This window comes from Suncus etruscus, chromosome 5 (assembly GCF_024139225.1).
Source record: "Suncus etruscus isolate mSunEtr1 chromosome 5, mSunEtr1.pri.cur, whole genome shotgun sequence".
Classification (NCBI taxonomy): domain Eukaryota; kingdom Metazoa; phylum Chordata; class Mammalia; order Eulipotyphla; family Soricidae; genus Suncus; species Suncus etruscus.
This window is the reverse complement of record NC_064852.1, coordinates 111,551,868-111,568,969: the sequence shown is the minus strand read 5'-3', so window position 1 is coordinate 111,568,969 and position 17,102 is coordinate 111,551,868. Positions and strand designations below refer to the sequence as shown.

General features: G+C 39.1%; 1 protein-coding gene across 1 annotated transcript in view; it reads right to left on the bottom strand.

Annotated features, from left to right (window-relative positions):
- The window catches only part of MDH1B (malate dehydrogenase 1B), a 66,569-nt gene that overhangs the window by 29,265 nt on the left and 20,202 nt on the right, over positions 1–17,102 (bottom strand). Inside the window, exons 6-12 of the mRNA XM_049772901.1 lie at positions 12,985–13,126; positions 11,878–12,041; positions 8,712–8,851; positions 8,191–8,242; positions 6,058–6,120; positions 5,103–5,138; positions 224–340 (exon numbers count right to left, since the gene is read on the bottom strand). Of these exons, the coding sequence (XP_049628858.1) occupies positions 224–340; positions 5,103–5,138; positions 6,058–6,120; positions 8,191–8,242; positions 8,712–8,851; positions 11,878–12,041; positions 12,985–13,126 (714 nt within the window). The remainder of the gene's footprint in view (positions 1–223; positions 341–5,102; positions 5,139–6,057; positions 6,121–8,190; positions 8,243–8,711; positions 8,852–11,877; positions 12,042–12,984; positions 13,127–17,102) is intronic.

The following is a 17,102-nucleotide window of genomic DNA, read 5'->3' as shown; positions in this document are numbered from 1 at the left end:
GTGTGGTCCATACTCAAATCCACTTGAGTCTGCGGTATTAGAAATCACAATGGCAGATGAGGATCATGTTCAGCCGGGGGATAGTGCTGGGAATTCAATACACATGCAGGATAGCTCCCTACCTCTCTGCCTCATGCCTGAGGCCACAATGACATCTTAAAACAGAAAAATGATAAGTGAACAAGGAAGGTGGATTTTGTAAAAAATTCGTAGAACCCCTCACGGCAGTTAACTGCAGTAAGCTGCAGGTCTGCCAGCTGCTCGGCTGCTGCAAGGCTGCAGAGGCTCAAGGCTGCCAGGGTCCAGTGCTGCAAGGCTCTCAGGGGCCCATGGAGCCTGACTGCCAGATGAGGTCAAGAGTATTTCTCTCAGAGTCAGAGGCTTGCTTCTAATGCTTGGGAGCTTCAGAGAGAGGAAGAAAAAGAGGGTGAGAGGGAGAGAGGGAGAGAAATTCACCCACCAGATTTGGTTTAAGGAAGAAATAGAAAGGGATAGACACAAAGCAGGCAGCATCTCCAAGATGCTTTATCTCTGGTAATCCTGTGAGCAGGCAGGTGCTGCTCTGGTCACTATCAGCGTCCCCCCCCCACCCCTGCCAATTGTCCTAGTTTTTTCTTTTATACCGGGCATGACAAAGGGGCATGTTCAGGTTCACTGTCATTACAGTGAGGTATCAAGGGGTGTGTCAAGTCCAACTGCCATTACATCAACATTGTCCAGTGGAGTATCCAAGGATCTTGTTTAAGTCCAAATACCATAACATCAACAGAGGGGTAATCTAATTTATCATGTTAAATCAGAAACCTAGGTTAAATTTCAATACCTAGGTATCAGAAAAATTCTATGCATAAGATGGTCTTAGGAAATTACTAATCCTGTCCACCCTGAAGAACTTCACAAGTAGAGAGAGCTTTCTGGCTTTCTCGAGCTCACTCAAGTTGTCACTGGATAGCAATGGAGTTCAGTCTTTTTTGTTTTGTTTTGTTTTTGGGCCACACCCAGTGATGCTCAGGGGTTACTCCTAGCTAACTGCTCAGAAATCACTCCTGGCTCGGAGGACCATATGGGATGCTGGGGATTGAACCAAGGTCCATCCTGGGTTAGCAGTGTGCAAGGCAAGTGCCCTACTGCTGCGCTATCACTCCAGCCCCGAACTCAGCTATTTTTCTCAGTAAAAATTTTGTATAGCGGGAGGGAGAGATAATATGCCTCTCCTTGGCTCTATTCCTCTCTCCTGATCCAATATATGTGGTTGTAAATATATCTAAGCGAGCATGGCTTTCTAGTTCAAATCTTATTTGTAAACTGTAGGAAAATGCAGTTTAGTTACATATTCTTATGAACCTATTTTCATGTAACAAAACAAAACAAAATTGTCACCAAATTGTTTATGAGAAACAAATGTAATGAATGTAGGTGACAGGAAATGATTGAACTCTGACGTGTTTGTGTGTGTATATAAATACTGCTTTTTGATTGTTTTGCATGCTATTACTTAAACTTAAGAAAATATTTTGAGTTATCATCTCTAAATATGGGCCTTGAATTCAAATTTTCTACCAATTGATTTTTATAGTTGGTATGATTTGATGTGTTACAATTCCAGTATTTCCTTAAAAGTCTGTCAAAAAGAAAGTGTAAAGATGTCACAGTTTAGAAAAACATTTGCAACTTAGGTTTTTATGAGTTTTCTTGGGCTCCCCACTGCTAATGTTTTTGGATTCCTGATGTATTTATTAGATTTTATCTGGCTTCCCACAGCTCCGGGACTCCTGATTTAATAGCAGAGGAAGTACTTATAGGAGAGGTATTCTGTAGGGAAAGAAACACATAAGAGCATTGCTGGCATTTTCATAGAGCAAAACTAATTACTGGCTTCTTTCCTTATCTTCATCGATTTCTCTATGTCTTTTCTCTTGGCTCCTTGGCCTCTGTCTTAATTTTCTCTGAAGCTCAGCATCAGTGTCGTTAACTCTCTTGGCGCTGCTTTTCATTTCTGTGCCAATGCTAATTCTCTATTTGTTCATGCCTCTCCTAGGGCCATAATAAAGTTCATTTCCAGAATGGATTGGGAGATTAATGATAGTCATTTTATTGGGCATGTAGGCTGGGTGAATATTTTTGATGGGTATCCATATAGCAACGTAAATGTCTTTTTTTGTTGTTGTTGTCAAGGATTAGGATAACAACTTTGTTATAGGCTTTAAAAAAATACCATATTTGGTGGTGGGAATGTTGCACTGGTGAAGGGGGGGGTGTTCTTTTTGTGACTGAAACCCAGCTACAGTCATGTTTGTAATCACGGTGTTTAAATAAAGATATCAAAATTAAAATAAATAAATACCTAGATACTTGAGTATAAGCTCTGTTTTTCCGGCACGAAATTTGTGCCGAATTTGATTTCTAATCAGGTCATACAGGTTATTTGATTCAGTGTGCTGATTCATTGAAGATACCTCTGGGGTCAATATCTTAGAGTTTGTCCATGTTTTCATTAATGAATTTTATGGATTCTAGTCTAATATAAAGAAGTTTAATTCACTTTGAGTTAAATTTTGTGTGTAGTGTGATAAAGATACCACTACTTTTTTGTTGCAAGTGGCTATCCAGTGTTTCCCTAACCTCTGTTGAAGAGACTTTCCTTGCTCCACTTCATGACATAAATTAATTGCTCATTCACCTAAAGGTATATTTCTCAGTTCTTATTTTTGGTTTTTGAGTCACACCTGGTGGTGCTCAGGAGACCACCTGCTGATCCTCAGGTTACTCCTGGCTCTGTAATCAGGAGTTACACCTGGCAGGGTTCAGAAGATCATATGGAATTCCAGGAATGGAACCCATGCTGGACAAATTTGCAAGGCAAGTACTTTGCTGTAATCTCTCTAGCCCCATACTTCTGAGTTCTAAATTCTATTCCTTTGATCTGAAGGTATGTCTTTAGTTCAGTACAATACTGATTTGACTACTATAGCTTTATAGGATAAATTGATGCCAGAGAACACAAAACCTCCCATCCTCTAAGACTGCATCCATTTATTGTAACTTCTCCCACTTTTTGAGAGTAATCACTTCTAAACTTAAGTATTTTCAAATATCTGTTGTAATTTATTTCCTTCATATTTTATCTTTTAAGGTTTTCCCTTTTTTTTCCTCCTAAGCTTTGATGCCACTAATATGAGCTTTGGCTTTTTGTGTTTTAGAGTTGTCAGCTACTGTTATATTTAATTCCTTCAGTGATGCTTAAATGAACATTTTTATCAGCCTTTCTTTGGGCTTGCTAATGGCTTCATCTACTGGTTTTAGAATATCTTGAATTACTGCAAGAATCACTGCTCTGAAGTCCTCCTCAGGCAGTTTACAAAATTCTGATATTTTTAGGAGAATGTTCCTAAGCTGTTCCCATCCAACAATGTAACTGACTTTCTTTTACATCCACTACTCCTGTCTTACTAGGTGTCTAGGAGTGTATCTCCCAGTACAGAAGTCTTTGACCAACCATCTGAACTCTCAGTCACTGATAGACCATGTTTCAGAGGTGTTGGGTGGCTACTATGTATTTGTGGTTGTTCTTACCCTACAACTCTCAGTCTGAGATCAAGCCTCCTTGCCATGTTATTGTGCATGCCAAGGGGGTGGCTGTAAGCCAAAGATTCTTACACTTTGAGTGACATGACTTTAGGTTAAAAATACCCACAGGTGCTAAGGTTTCTTGTTTGAATGAATCTGAATAACAGATCAAACTCACTCTTGGGACAGCAGCGGTGGCACAAGCGATAAGGCATTTGCCTTGCATGCAGTAAACTAGGGTAGATCACAGTTTGATTTCTGGACATCCCATATGGTCTCCCAAGCCAGGAGCAATTTCTGAGTGCATAGCCAGGAGTCTGTAACCCCTGAGCGTCACCAGGTGTGGCCCAAAAAGCGAAGAAAAAGAAAAACTCACTTTTTTGATCAATTTAACTTTCTGTGTCCCTTGAATCTAGCAGTTAAGCTTATGTGCCGATTTTCAATTCTTTGATGGGGCAGGCTGAATTGAGCAGGAAATCAAGCCAGAGGTGCCCCTGGCTTTGCCAGGATGGCTTGTTGGGTCTGGTTAGGAAAGACCCTGTGATGAGCATTGACAGGGTTATTGATTAGTTTTCCTCTCAGTATCTGTGAGCTGAGAAGAGTTAAAATATCAAGTTCAAATGACCATCTAGTTACACATGAACTAAGCCAGGGTTGGGCAGACCTCAAGTTCGGCTGCACTCTCACTGACCAGAAAACTAGGCAGGGTATCATGTTGGCTGCTCTCGCAGGAAGCCTGTGAAGAGTATTATGTTTACCTATGCCTGTACCCATCAACTCAGTGAGGTGTGAGGAGCTGCTCAGCTAGTCTGGGTGAGCTCTAAAGGTCTCCCAGACAGGGCTTTGGAGATAGCAGCTTTGACTGTGTCAGAGATTTCCAAGCTCTATCCATCTTTTCAGTCCCTGGTGGAGACATTCAATTCCAGAAAGACTGTGGGACTCCCTATTGGGAGGACTGTGGGGCATAGCTATCAGAGAGGGGTCAGCTGCTAGAGAGTCACCAAGACCTCTGATGACTTCCTCTACACCATCACATCTTGCTTTCTCTGACTCCCAACTATCCAGTCTGCAACTGCTTCTTGTCAGCCCTGTAGGCTCTCCTACCTCTCTGCTTGTTCTCCACAATCTAGGCTCTACATTCCCTCTCTCAGTGATTCTCTGCCTTCTAATGGATGTCTATCTCTAGTAGGGTCCCTTGGAAATCCAAATCAGGGGACTGACCAACGTTCTCCTTGAATATTTTTTTGAGGTAGCTTACTCTGAGAGCTGCATCATCTGACCATGTAACTATATGGGTCCCTCTGTGCATTGAATTTTGTAGGTGTTCTCAGCTTTGATTTTCTTCCTTCTGCTCTGACTTCCAACAAAGGATTGTTGCTCCCTTTGGGAGTTGCTCAGTCAATCTTTTATAGGGTACTGACTAACGAAAGTGGCCTTCCCATGGTTCTGTGGTAATATGAACATAGATATTTAGTCAAATAGCTCATGGGAGCATCTTTCTACCAAGCAAACTTTCGGTCCATAACATGACTCACCTGACAACTTTTCTGTGCTCTCCACCTGCTTTCCATCTATAGAAGTTCAGGTCAATAAGTGGTAACAATAGAAAAAAATCATTGTTATTATTAGATGCATTATTTAAAGACATTTTTAGAAAACATGTAAGCCCTCACAAAGTATTTACAAGTCTTCACATTCTATATTGTATGTAAATATTTACAGGTGAACTTGTGAGAAGAGGCAATAATTCCCAGGTTTGCCCCATTAAGGAGAATTCTAAACTGTCCTCTCGATTTCATTTAGTTACTCACCTTTAGAGGAGTATTTTATTTGCCATGCCAGTTATTTGGAATTTTATGACTGGGAGTGAGGAAAAAGAACTAAGAAAATCAAGACACTTACATGTGACTTTGAGAGTACTTGGGAGGGGAGTCTGACTATGGGGAGAAGGACAGTCAAGCAGGTTTTTTTTTGATTTCTTTAAAAAATTACATTTAAGATTCCCTCTTTAGGCTGCAGAGATAGTACAGCTGGTAGGGTGTTCGCCTTGCACATGGTCAAACCAGGTTTCCCCCAATCCCTAAGAGTGATCTCGAGTGCAAAGGCCGGGATAATATCTGAGATAGTTGGGTATGGTTCCCAAATCAAAACAAATAAGACATAAAATATATAAGGAAACAGATGGCTACTGCCCATGGCTGACTGCTCCTGCTAAATGGTCACTGCTGAACTGGAGAAACTGTTTAAAGCACTCTGTGCTTGCTGCCTTTTGCTGCCTCTCCTACTGCTTCAGGCCTGTTAAAAAAAATTCTTCCCTCAAAAAAAAAAAAAATCCTTCCCTAAAAGCGCTTACAAAGAATAGGAAAAGAAAAAACTAATTCAAAATCAACTTCTGTTGCAAGTTTTTCTGATGGCAGCATCACCCTCACACTAGCTCTGAGGAGTCGTGTCCAGTCAGACGACAGATTGTTTCTAACTACATGGATTTACCTTCAGATACAACTGCACTGCTTTCTTCATTCTGGACATCATAACTCGTGGTATCTTTAAAGTCTATAAAGAAAATAAAAAAAATTGGAGTTAGACTATCACTACATGTATGCTTGAATCATTTTTAAATGTTGATGACTGTGAGCCACAGTAAAAAATAAATTTTATATAATCTGTCCATCATAATGTCTGGATAGAATGATACAAATAGTTACATGAGGGGCCGGTGAGGTGGCGCTAGAGGTAAGGTGTCTGCCTTGCAAGCGCTAGCCAAGGAAGGACCTCGGTTTGATCCCCCGGTGTCCCATATGGTCCCCCCAAGCCAGGGGCAATTTCTGAGCCCTTAGCCAGGAGTAACCCCTGAGCATCAAACGGGTGTGGCCGGAAAACCAAAAAAAAAAAAAAAAAAACCAACAAATAGTTACATGAAAAACTACCAATTTTTTGTAGTTCAGATCTATTTATCTTAAAGAGCAATCTTTATTTTAATTATTTGTTTTAGTTATTTTTTAAAGTTATTTACCATAAAATCCCAAAGTGATTCATGATGGGGTTTCAGAGCACATTTCTCCAAAGACCCCTTCACCAAAGCACATCATCAAGGTACTATCAAGGTACCCTTCCCCTATCAGGCTGCTTCTATAAGCACTAATTATACATGGATTAATAAGATAGACCCATCCTTATCTTTTATTGTTTGGTTTTTGGTTTTGGTATCTACTCCTGTGGTGGTTTGTAGAAGACCCTGTGGTACCTGTGTGATCAAACCCAGGCCTCCAGCCCTCTGAATCACCTCCTGGTCCCTTTTCTTTCCCCTGTGGAACCCTCAACTCATGAAGGAATCCAAGTATTCAGATGATTGGCCCTTATGATGCCTCTGAGGAAGGAGAAGGACAGGAGGCTAACCTGGCAGCTGGTGCCCAAAGATAGCAAAGGAGAACTTTACCACTTCAACTTGTTTGAAAAACTAAAGGGGAAAAGCATTGGTTGTCAATCCCCTAAAAAGAGGCTATGAGACAAAACCGTGAGAGGTAGATATGAGTTCCAGAAGGATCCTGGTGTGAGTGACTAATGAGGATAGATGCTTTGCACAGAAACTGGCTTTAGGATCAAAGCCTAGCAATGACTTGAGGAGGAGAGGACAACATCATGGCCAAGGATGGAAAATAGTGAGAGTGATTTCAGAGGTGTAATTAGTGAGACTTGATCGACTGACTGGAGAATCCCAGAGCACTTGGGCATCTTAGAGTTGAAGAAGTGATAGATTTACTCCTAGGGTGGAAAAGTAAAAACGTTTGAAAAATTTTTTAAGGAGGTTGAAGTCAAGATAACCAAAAATGAACAGTTCTGAGAGAATTTCTGTGATGCCAAGATAAAACAATGGTATCAAACCAGAACAGAATGAAACATCTGCAAGTGCAAGAAGTCTTTTTTTTTTTTTTTTTTTTTGGTTTTTGGGTCACACCCAGCAGTGCTCAGGGGTTATTCCTGGCTCTACACTCAGAAATCGCTCCTGGCAGCCTCGGAGGGACCATATGGGTGCCAGTATTTGAACCACTGTCCTTCTGCATTCAAGGCAAACACTTTACTTCCATGTTATCTCTCCGGCCCCTGCAAGAAGTCTTGGTGAGAAGATTTATTGGAGAACTTGCCAGTGTCTCCAGGAGATTCGACAGTAATGACTCAGATAATTTATGGGCAAGCCAGCAGCTACAGGAAACTTTTTGTGGATGTAGGCAGAGGGGAACAGACTAAAGGTATGAGCAAGTAAAGAAAGGAAGTGGGGAAGGCTTCAAAGGGACCTTGGGGGACCACTTCTGGAGATACTGACATGACCAACTAGACTAGAGACACAAGTGGTCAGTCCAAGCAATACAGTGATAGACTGTGGCCGACAACCAGATCCCAAACTAAAGGTACTAATAGTAGGTGAGGTGGGGGGTCACATGGTGCTGGGGATGTAAGACCTTTAGGACCATGAGCAGGTAAGACATAAGCTGCTGACCACAGATTTATCTAGATTATAGTTTATAATTGAGTAAAAACAAATGTTTTACCTTTTTAGAACAATCACCGTCAATAAACCAGAAATAATAAACAAGAAATAATAGACCATCACCTCAGAAAAATTACCTGGTTGATAGGTTTGAAAACTTGTCACTTCTCCAAGTGCAGTCAGTTTCTCCTATTTAAAAAAAAAAAAGTCATATTTAAGTGGGCCTGTTATATTGGCAGGCCAGGGGGCAAAGTGCAGTGGTAGAGGATCTAGTCTGGTATCATTGGTGGAGGGAGGTTGATACAGGTAGAAATGGCCCTGATTCATTGAAATTCATCTGAAATTCAACTATGAAGGACTTCGTAGATGACAATGATTACAATAAAATAAAAAAACTTTAAAAATTATAATAAAATGGTTAAATAGCCACAATTACTAGCTAATATTATTTCATAAAAAAACCTGTAATCTAAAAATTAACCACCATATTTTAACATATTTTAAATCAAATGTGCTGCTTATGTCTTCCATCTTGTATTGCCTCCTTATCTTTTTTTTGGAAAGAAACAAGTTGCAAACCCACATAGACCTTGGTTCTCAGGAAGTCAATAGAAGGCCATTGTCCAAGTCATTTCCCTTGTATCTATTCTGATAATACCTGAATTAGATCATTTGTTATTTTGGCCATCATTTGTTCACTTATTCCAATATCTTGACGATCTGTAAGAACTATCCACATTCCATCCTTAAACTTCACAGGCATGGAAAAGACAATCCCTTCAGGAATACCAAATTGGCCTGTGAGGGGCAAATACAAACTAAGTCAAAACAAAAGCAGAGAGACAAACTATTCCTATTAAAGGCTTAAGCATTTGGAAAGGACTATGACAGGGCTCAAATTTCAATGGAAACGGGGAGAATTAAAGTCTGGACTTTGCCCTATGTAGGACTTTCTTTCTCCCCACTTGCTCTGAAAGCACAGGCACTTGTTCTAGACATTATTATCATTGCACCAAGTCCTGCTTGAGCCTTCCTTCTCTGTCTTCTCTAAAATCACCTTTCTTCTTCCTTCGCTCTTTGTCTCTAGGAAGTTTAGGCTCCCTGCTTCTACCTTGGAGGCTAATCAAAGTTTGTATTTTTTCTCCCACTTTTTCTGAATTTCAGTTACCATATTTTTCATACCATAAGATGCATATCCCCCCCCAAAAAAAAAGATGGAGGAAAATGTCTTGCATCTATGGAATAAATGCCTCCTGGAGCTGAAGCCTGAGTGCAGGGGGATTTTATTTTTTATATTAACAAAAAGGCATTAAAAATGTTTTTTTATTTTCTGATGTAAAAAAAAAGTTAGGTAAACGTGTTTAACCAGCTGTGTACTGGCGTATTAAAATATACTTTGGCCTTGCCAGCTGATTATTCCCAGCCACCGTCTCCTGATGTCTCTTGTTTTTCTAGTCTACTTTTTCTAGTTTAAAAACTGCCTGTCTTGAATACAAGCCAGAGTGGGGGGGGGGGGAGTGGGGACATTGGTGGTGGGAATGTTGCACTGGTGAAGGTGGTGTTCTTTTGTATAACTGAAACCCAACTAATTTAAAAGTATAAAAAAAAAAATGGGGCCCGAGCTATAAAACAGCAGTAGGGAGTTTGCCTTGCATGTGGCTGACCCAGGACAAACCTGGGTTTGATCCTCTGCATTCCATGTGGTTCCCCAAGACAGGAGCAATTTCTGAGCACAAAGCCAGGAGCCCCTGAGCATCACCATATGGCCCCCAAACCAATAAATAAATTAATAAGTTAAATTAATAAAAAAGACTATGTCTGTTTTATGGTCAGGTGCATCATATTAAGTGAAAAATACGGTAGCTTGTGCTCATAGCCTTTTGTGCCTGTCATATGTCTAAGGTATATTGGTCTTACACTCTTCTACTTTATCACATAAATAGTATCAACATGGGAAAAGAGTGAGAGGATAGGAAAATGGTGATTTTCTTCAAGCTTCTAGACCCAGTTTGGATGAATTCTTTTTTTTTTTTTTTTTTTTTTTGGTTTTGGTTTTTGGGTCACACCCGGCAGTGCTCAAGGGGTTACTCCTGGCTCTATGCTCAGAAATTGCTGGTCCTCTGGCAGGCTCAGGGGAACCATATGAGATGCCGGGATTCGAACCACTGACCTTCTGCAGAAAAGGCAAATTCCTTACCCCCCTGCTATCTCTCTGGCCCCCTGAATGAATTCTTAATAAACAGTGTAATTATACTATAACTAACTGAGAAATATTCAGATAAAATTGAATGTTTGATCAATATTTCTGTGCCTTAATCCCATGAAAAATATTATTTTAATTATCCCAAAATGTTGTCATAGGAAAAATTAGGTTAAACTGTCTTTTGAGGGCTTTCCAGATCTTCTATCCATAATTTCTTTGGTTAACCTATAAAATGCCCTTATGAGCAGAAAACGTATGAAGATTTACTTCTGTGGTATAATCTCAGGGAAGTAATGATCACTTGCCACTCAATCCCCCAATACTGTGTTATATATCAATGCATGATATATTATTATATATCAATTACTTTAGAAATTAATTTAACTTTCTACAAATGAGACAAGGCTGAAGATGGCCATATTTCTAAAAAATAAAATCACATCTTAAATGTGACTTGAATGAATACAATGAAAGTGTTCATATAACTTATTGGACAAAATCTGCAAAAGTCCTCTAAATAGTTATTTTTTAAAAAATTGAAAACACTAAAGCTATCAAAATATTGCTCTGAACTTCCCTAAAGAGCTTGTTCCCAGGAATGGGGGGTCAGGAAAAATAAATCACAGAAGAAATCTGGGTGAAAAAGGGCAGTGGTCATACAGGGGAAGGAGATGATACTGAGAAGCATCCTGTTTAAAACTATATCAGCAAAGGACTGAAAAACCACAGTGTCCAAAGAAAATGACAATAAAGTCCCTGCCCAGAGCTAGGCCAGAAGGTTGCATGGAAACTAGGTACATTAGTGGAAGGAAAAGGACACTGGTGAAGAGATGGGTACTGAAACACTGTACTCCTGAATCTTGATCATGAATAACTAATTTTGTAAATCACAGTACCTCAATTTAAAAAATATTTAATGCTTTTCTGTGCAGTGTTTTTGGATGAAGAAAACTATCTCCATTGACTTTTCACATCCCACCTACTGCCTGGTCCTCTAAGATTTGTTCTTTGATGAGCCCCCTTGGTCCCTGCCTTTGTGTCTCTGCTCCTGATGCCCCTGCACCCAGAAGTCCCATTACCTGGCCACCATCTTAGCTCTGCTGGTACTCTAAGGCTTTCTGGTGTGTTATCTTCTTTATTGGGGAGAGGGGGCATACCCAGTGGCTGCATCCAAGGGTTACTCCTGGCTCTGCACTCAGGAATCATTCCTGGCAGGTTTGAGGAACCCACTCTTGGCAGGCTCAAAAGGCCTTATAGGATGCTGGGAATCAAACCCAGGTTGGCTGCATGCAAATGTCCTAATCACTGTGCTACTGCTCCAGCCTCCAGGACTGTTAACTTCTTAAGAAGCTAATTCTAATCCTTCTTATTGTTCACCTGAAATTATTCTAGCTTGGAGTAAAAAAAAAACTTATTTGGACTATTTTATTTATGTATCTAACTATAAGACTTGAAATATTGAATTTCTGATAAAACTGATGGATGACTGAAGACCTGAATGAATGAGTAAAGGTTGATGAAACTTTTGAAACTTGTCTATGTATTAATCAGTAGGCCAGTGGAGACATATAAGTAGAATATGTACATTGGGGTCTTTAGATATGTGAAAAACCAGATTTACCTTCACTCAACACTCCTAAAGATACAATCTCACCCGGTGGTGAATCATTGTACCAGTACTTCAAGGTAGTAGCTACACTGTGTGCTGTTAAGATGCCTCCAGATCTGCTCCCTGTGCTTGTCAGTTCTTCAAGAATGGACACAAATTCTCTATTTACCCAGTCACTGAAAGGAGACAAAGAAACTTTTACTGTGGAGGAAAGAATAAAAAAAATTATAAAGAATGCTCTCAGTGAATTTGAATATAATCAATCATTTTCCTAAGTTAGAATTATGACTTCCTGTACTCTTTATTCAAGCTTCTTCAATACCATAAAATCAATGGAAAGTAATGAAATAAAGAAAAACTGTATGCAATCATGTTTCAAGCTAGAAACATAAATATGAATCACGTACCAAAAAGTCATCCAAAGCTACAAAACAAAAGAATTTATTTGAAGTACCTGCTGTCTATCCCTTAGAAACAGAAATATCCTTCAAATTCAAATTACATCATAAAACATCAAATTATTAACACTGATAGGGAAACAATTGTGCTTTTATAGTCTAAAATTTAAATCACAGGATAGTCTGAAATGATTGTTGGGCTGCCTCTGCTAAGGCAGAAGCACACTTTGATGATATACTTCTTGTATTCAGAAAGCAAATAAATAGGAAGGATATTTAAAAAGTGTGAACACAGGAGGATATATCTTTTGGGAGTAGGTACAAATTTCCTGTGATCTGAGGGAAAAAAGGGAGGGAGGGAAGAAGCAATGGAAGGCAAAAGTTACAATTACAAAGTGTTGCACTTTTTAGGAAAATGCTTCAAGGATGTTGGATGATCATCTCTCTTCCTTTCTCTGCCCCAGGTCAATGTAAGGCTGTTGGTGGGGGATACAGTCCTACCTTGTCTTATTTTCTTTTATTCTCTGCCAGTCTATGAGGTTCTGTGTGTATGTTACTATTTGACTTCTCACTTGAGAAAAAAATGGATGCCCTGGAGGCTGAATAATTCCCTTAATATCACACAATTACTCAGTGGCTAACATTAAGAGATTTACAAGATGAAAACTAGCATACATGCATGCAAGGTTGTTAGTAAGCTTCACTTAAAAATATACTGTACCTATCAAAAATCAAGTTTAAAACAGGATGTGAATATTCAGGAGGTCCCCAAATAGCACCATCATGTCCATAAACCTTGGTTTGTCTCAGATCAATGTAGTGATTTCCACTAATATTACCCCAAATGATCACATCCTTGATTCCTGTGAACATATAAATAATAACTAAAGTTAATATAAAAAGTGGGCTACAGCTTATTTTTTGTTTGTATTCTGTTTTGAGGACTAATCCTTTTGCTATAAAAAGTCAAACTGTAAGTGTTAACAATATTCCAAATAATTTATCAAATTATGACAGAAAGTATCAATTTTCCAATTTAATTAGAAAAAGCTCATCATAAGCTCTTGGAAAGCGGTGTGGATCATGTGCATAAAAGGGTCTGAAAGTCCCCAATAAAGCTCTATGAATGATGCTGGCATATTGATTGAAGTTAAAAATCGTAAAATAGAAGTATCTGGAGAAATACTACAGTGTATAGAGTATTTACTTACATGTGGTCAACCAGAGTTCAACCTCAGGTTACCAGAATCCCACCAGGATTGGTCCCTGAGTAGAGAGATAGGAGGAAGCCATGAGTACTGCCAGGTATGCCCCTCAAACAAAGAGGCAATAAGAAATACTAAAACAGTCCATGAGAGAACTTCCTACTGAAAATCATGTCACTCACTGGTAGAGGTTATAACTTTATCATTCTACTTGCCACTACATTTTTTTAAACTGCTATGTTTATGACAGAAATCCTTGATTCTAGATGGAATAGAATTTTGGACAAAACATTTCACCCTTGGTGGGTAAATATACTATTCTTAGAGTAATCATGTTGTAACAAGAGAATGCTGAAGAACACCTCAATCAACAAAGAGTTACTGAATTAACTTCAATGAGAAAGGGAACTTTGGTTGGCTGACTTAGAAAAAATAATTCAGTCAAAAACCTTTTGTGACCTTCTAAGGGTGGAGGAGAGTGGATTATAAAACACTACAACATAAGGTGAGTGGGCTAGAATGTGGCTTGAATATGTGAAGCCATGTGCTAAAACTTTGGCACCATGAATCAAAAAATAATATATAGGATCAATATTAAAATAACTACTACAGGGGCTGGAGAAGTGGCGCTAGAGGTAAGGCATCTGCCTTGCAAGTGCAAGCCTACGATGGACTGCGGTTTGGTATTCTGGTGCCCCATATGGTCGTTCCCCCCCCCAGGCCAGGAGCAATTTCTGATTGCATAGCCAGGAGTAACCTCTGAGTAACAAACGGGTGTAGCCCAAAAACAAACAAACTACTACAAAAATCATGTGTGCTATGAAAACTTAGATGACAGAAGTTAGAGAGAAATAAAGATTCCTGTTAAATATGATTTTCTGGTAATGCTATGCCCAAAGCAAACTATAAGTAATTTATTATTTATTTGTTAAATTGGGCATTATGAACTCTCTGATAGGACTTATACTACATTTTACTGTTTAGACTATTTCCTGCTCTTAAAAGTGAAATTACTTTTAACTTAAGATTTCTATTAATTTTAATGAACAAAAATACCCATATGACTTGGTTTCCCTAAAAGTGCTTACTTTCTCAGCTAATGAGACATTGAAGTAAACAGTGATGATGATAAGCTAATTAAACAGCTCAAAGGTATGACTCCTGGCCTTCCCTTCATGGTAGCAAATTGGATGCAGTCATTAGTATTAACACACTATTACAAAGTTGTGTTCAAGGACAAGCAGTCAGAAGAGAAATAATTCAAAGACTTCCTTATCTGTGTTTTTTGTTGTTTGTTTGTTTTATGGAGTTAAATATCTTTCCCAGGGAACTTCAAGTAGACTAAATGACTCAGTCATTCCCAATCTCAAGAAAAGCTACAAAAATAAGTGGTATTTTGTGCTTCTGTTGTAGTAGCCAGGTGAAGAGGTTGAGAGATAGATATTGGGTAGGAGTCATCAATATCACCACCCTCCTCTGAGCTTTTTCTCTATCAAGATGATTCATAAAATAGCAAGTGTCAGTGGTCTCTCTTCCCCAACTCCCAGCTCTGATGTACATTTGGGTTCTTTCTGCTAGCTGCCTGTTTTAGGATGGAAGAAATGAAGGGTTATCAGGTTGGGAGCTCCTTGCCTCTGACTTGGAGAAAATAATTATCTAGATCTGAGTAAGTATATGTTATCTTCCTTCCTAAAACCCAAATAACACTTATACTGTAGTGCATAATTTTCCTTATCAGCTTTAAAACATCATAGCTCTAACTACCCTAAACTAAGCTACAGAAAATTCTTGATTTTAAGAAGGAGCAGGCAGGGCCAACATGTCTGGAAAAAAAAAAGCGCTAAAAACTCTCCTGCAGCAATCAATATAAAAATGTGAAAATAAAAGATAATCCTGTAAGGGGCTCCATAGAAAAATCCACTAGAGAACACAGGCATTGCCTTAGGTATATTTAAGGTTGTAGAACTCAGACAACTCAGAACAACTTCAGGCTTAAGGAGTGTTTCCCTAGGGGAGGGGCGAGAAAGGAGAGGGAAGAAGCAGAAATAAAGAAAATGGACTGGAAAGTTTGTACTGGACTTAAAAACACCAGCCTAAGGTAGGAGTATGATGAGAACAAATATTTTATCTGAGCCTGCTGTGTTAAAAAAGGATTTCAGGAACTGTTGGACCCAACAACACAATATGTAGCTTTACCTGTACCAGCTGGGAACAGCAATTTCAAAGGCAAGACCCACTTCACTACACTACACTGCAGTTTCTTCCCTGCCCTAAAGAGTTTGTTGTGGCGTTAGGCTCCCAGAGATGCCCCCCCCCACACACCATCCCTTAGGAGTTTGATTGCAACAAAAACTGACAAGTTTATACTTGAACCAGCTCAAAAGAAAGGAGGCTTCTCTAACCAAGTGTCCCCAACAAACATCTGAGCCTTCATCTCCAGCTTATCTTGGTGGACATGGAGCACAAATGTTCTACAGAATTTGAGCATTTTGCCTGCTATACTAAAAAGAGATTGGCAGGACCCAGACTAAACAGTGTACAGTGTTTCCCAGACAGAGATATTAGCATAGATCATAAGAGAGAACAGACATCATGTTGGTGAGCCCTGTTAGTCAGACATTGATTTATAGAAGCCACCCCCAGATGGATATAGGCGAAGAGACCCTAGTAATTAAGGAAGGTGAATTTGCTAAGTATCTATTACTAGGTACATGTAAGTACAAATTCCAGCTACTGTCTTAGATGGTAAGATAATGATGCCACATCAGCTGCCAGGAACCAACAACCATGAACCAGGAGACAAATCTAGATCAGGTAGGCATTGCTGTTGACAAGAAGTTATTGTTGATGACAAGAAATACTCAGCTGTCATCCAGGTTTACAAAGTTCAGAGTCACAGGCATGAGGATAACCTTGCAAATTGAAGGAAAATAGAAGTTACATAATTCTTTGGTTGTTAATCAAGAAAGTAAATGATGCCATATAAGATTTCAGTATTCTTAGTAGCATATATATGAAATTCTTTCATTTATTTAATCAAATAAACCCATTGCCAGGAACAAACTCTGCAAGAAAAGATACCGTCGTTTAAAAAAAACTTTTCATGATATTGTTGCCATCATAAATCAATAGAGCCATAAGCACCAAGATAACCTTGCAAATAGGAATACCAGAGGTCTCCATGGGCCATCCATAACTTTTATCTTCACCCTTAGCTCCCACTTTACACCAAAAAGTGAAAAAAATGAAGAAATTCTATTGTGGTAATAGAATCTCAGCAGAATTCTCAATTAAATCAGAACTTTCTAAAGTGTCAGGTTGATTTTAAAGCAACAATCATTTCAATGTTTATTGAACTAAAGAAACCACTGGAAGATAAAATCAATATCTGAGGAAAGAATGGTGGAAAAATAAGAGACACCCTTTGGCCAGAAATGAAGCAACTATAGAATAGAGTACCAGAATAGAAAAAAAATGAAAATCAAATTAGTAATCTCAAAGACACTGCCAATAAAAAGAAATCATAGGATAAGCTTTAAAAAATACAGGGGCCCAGAGAGATAGCACAGTGGTGTTTGCCTTGCAAGCAGCCGATCCAGGACCAAAGGTTGTTGGTTCGAATCCCGGTGTCCCA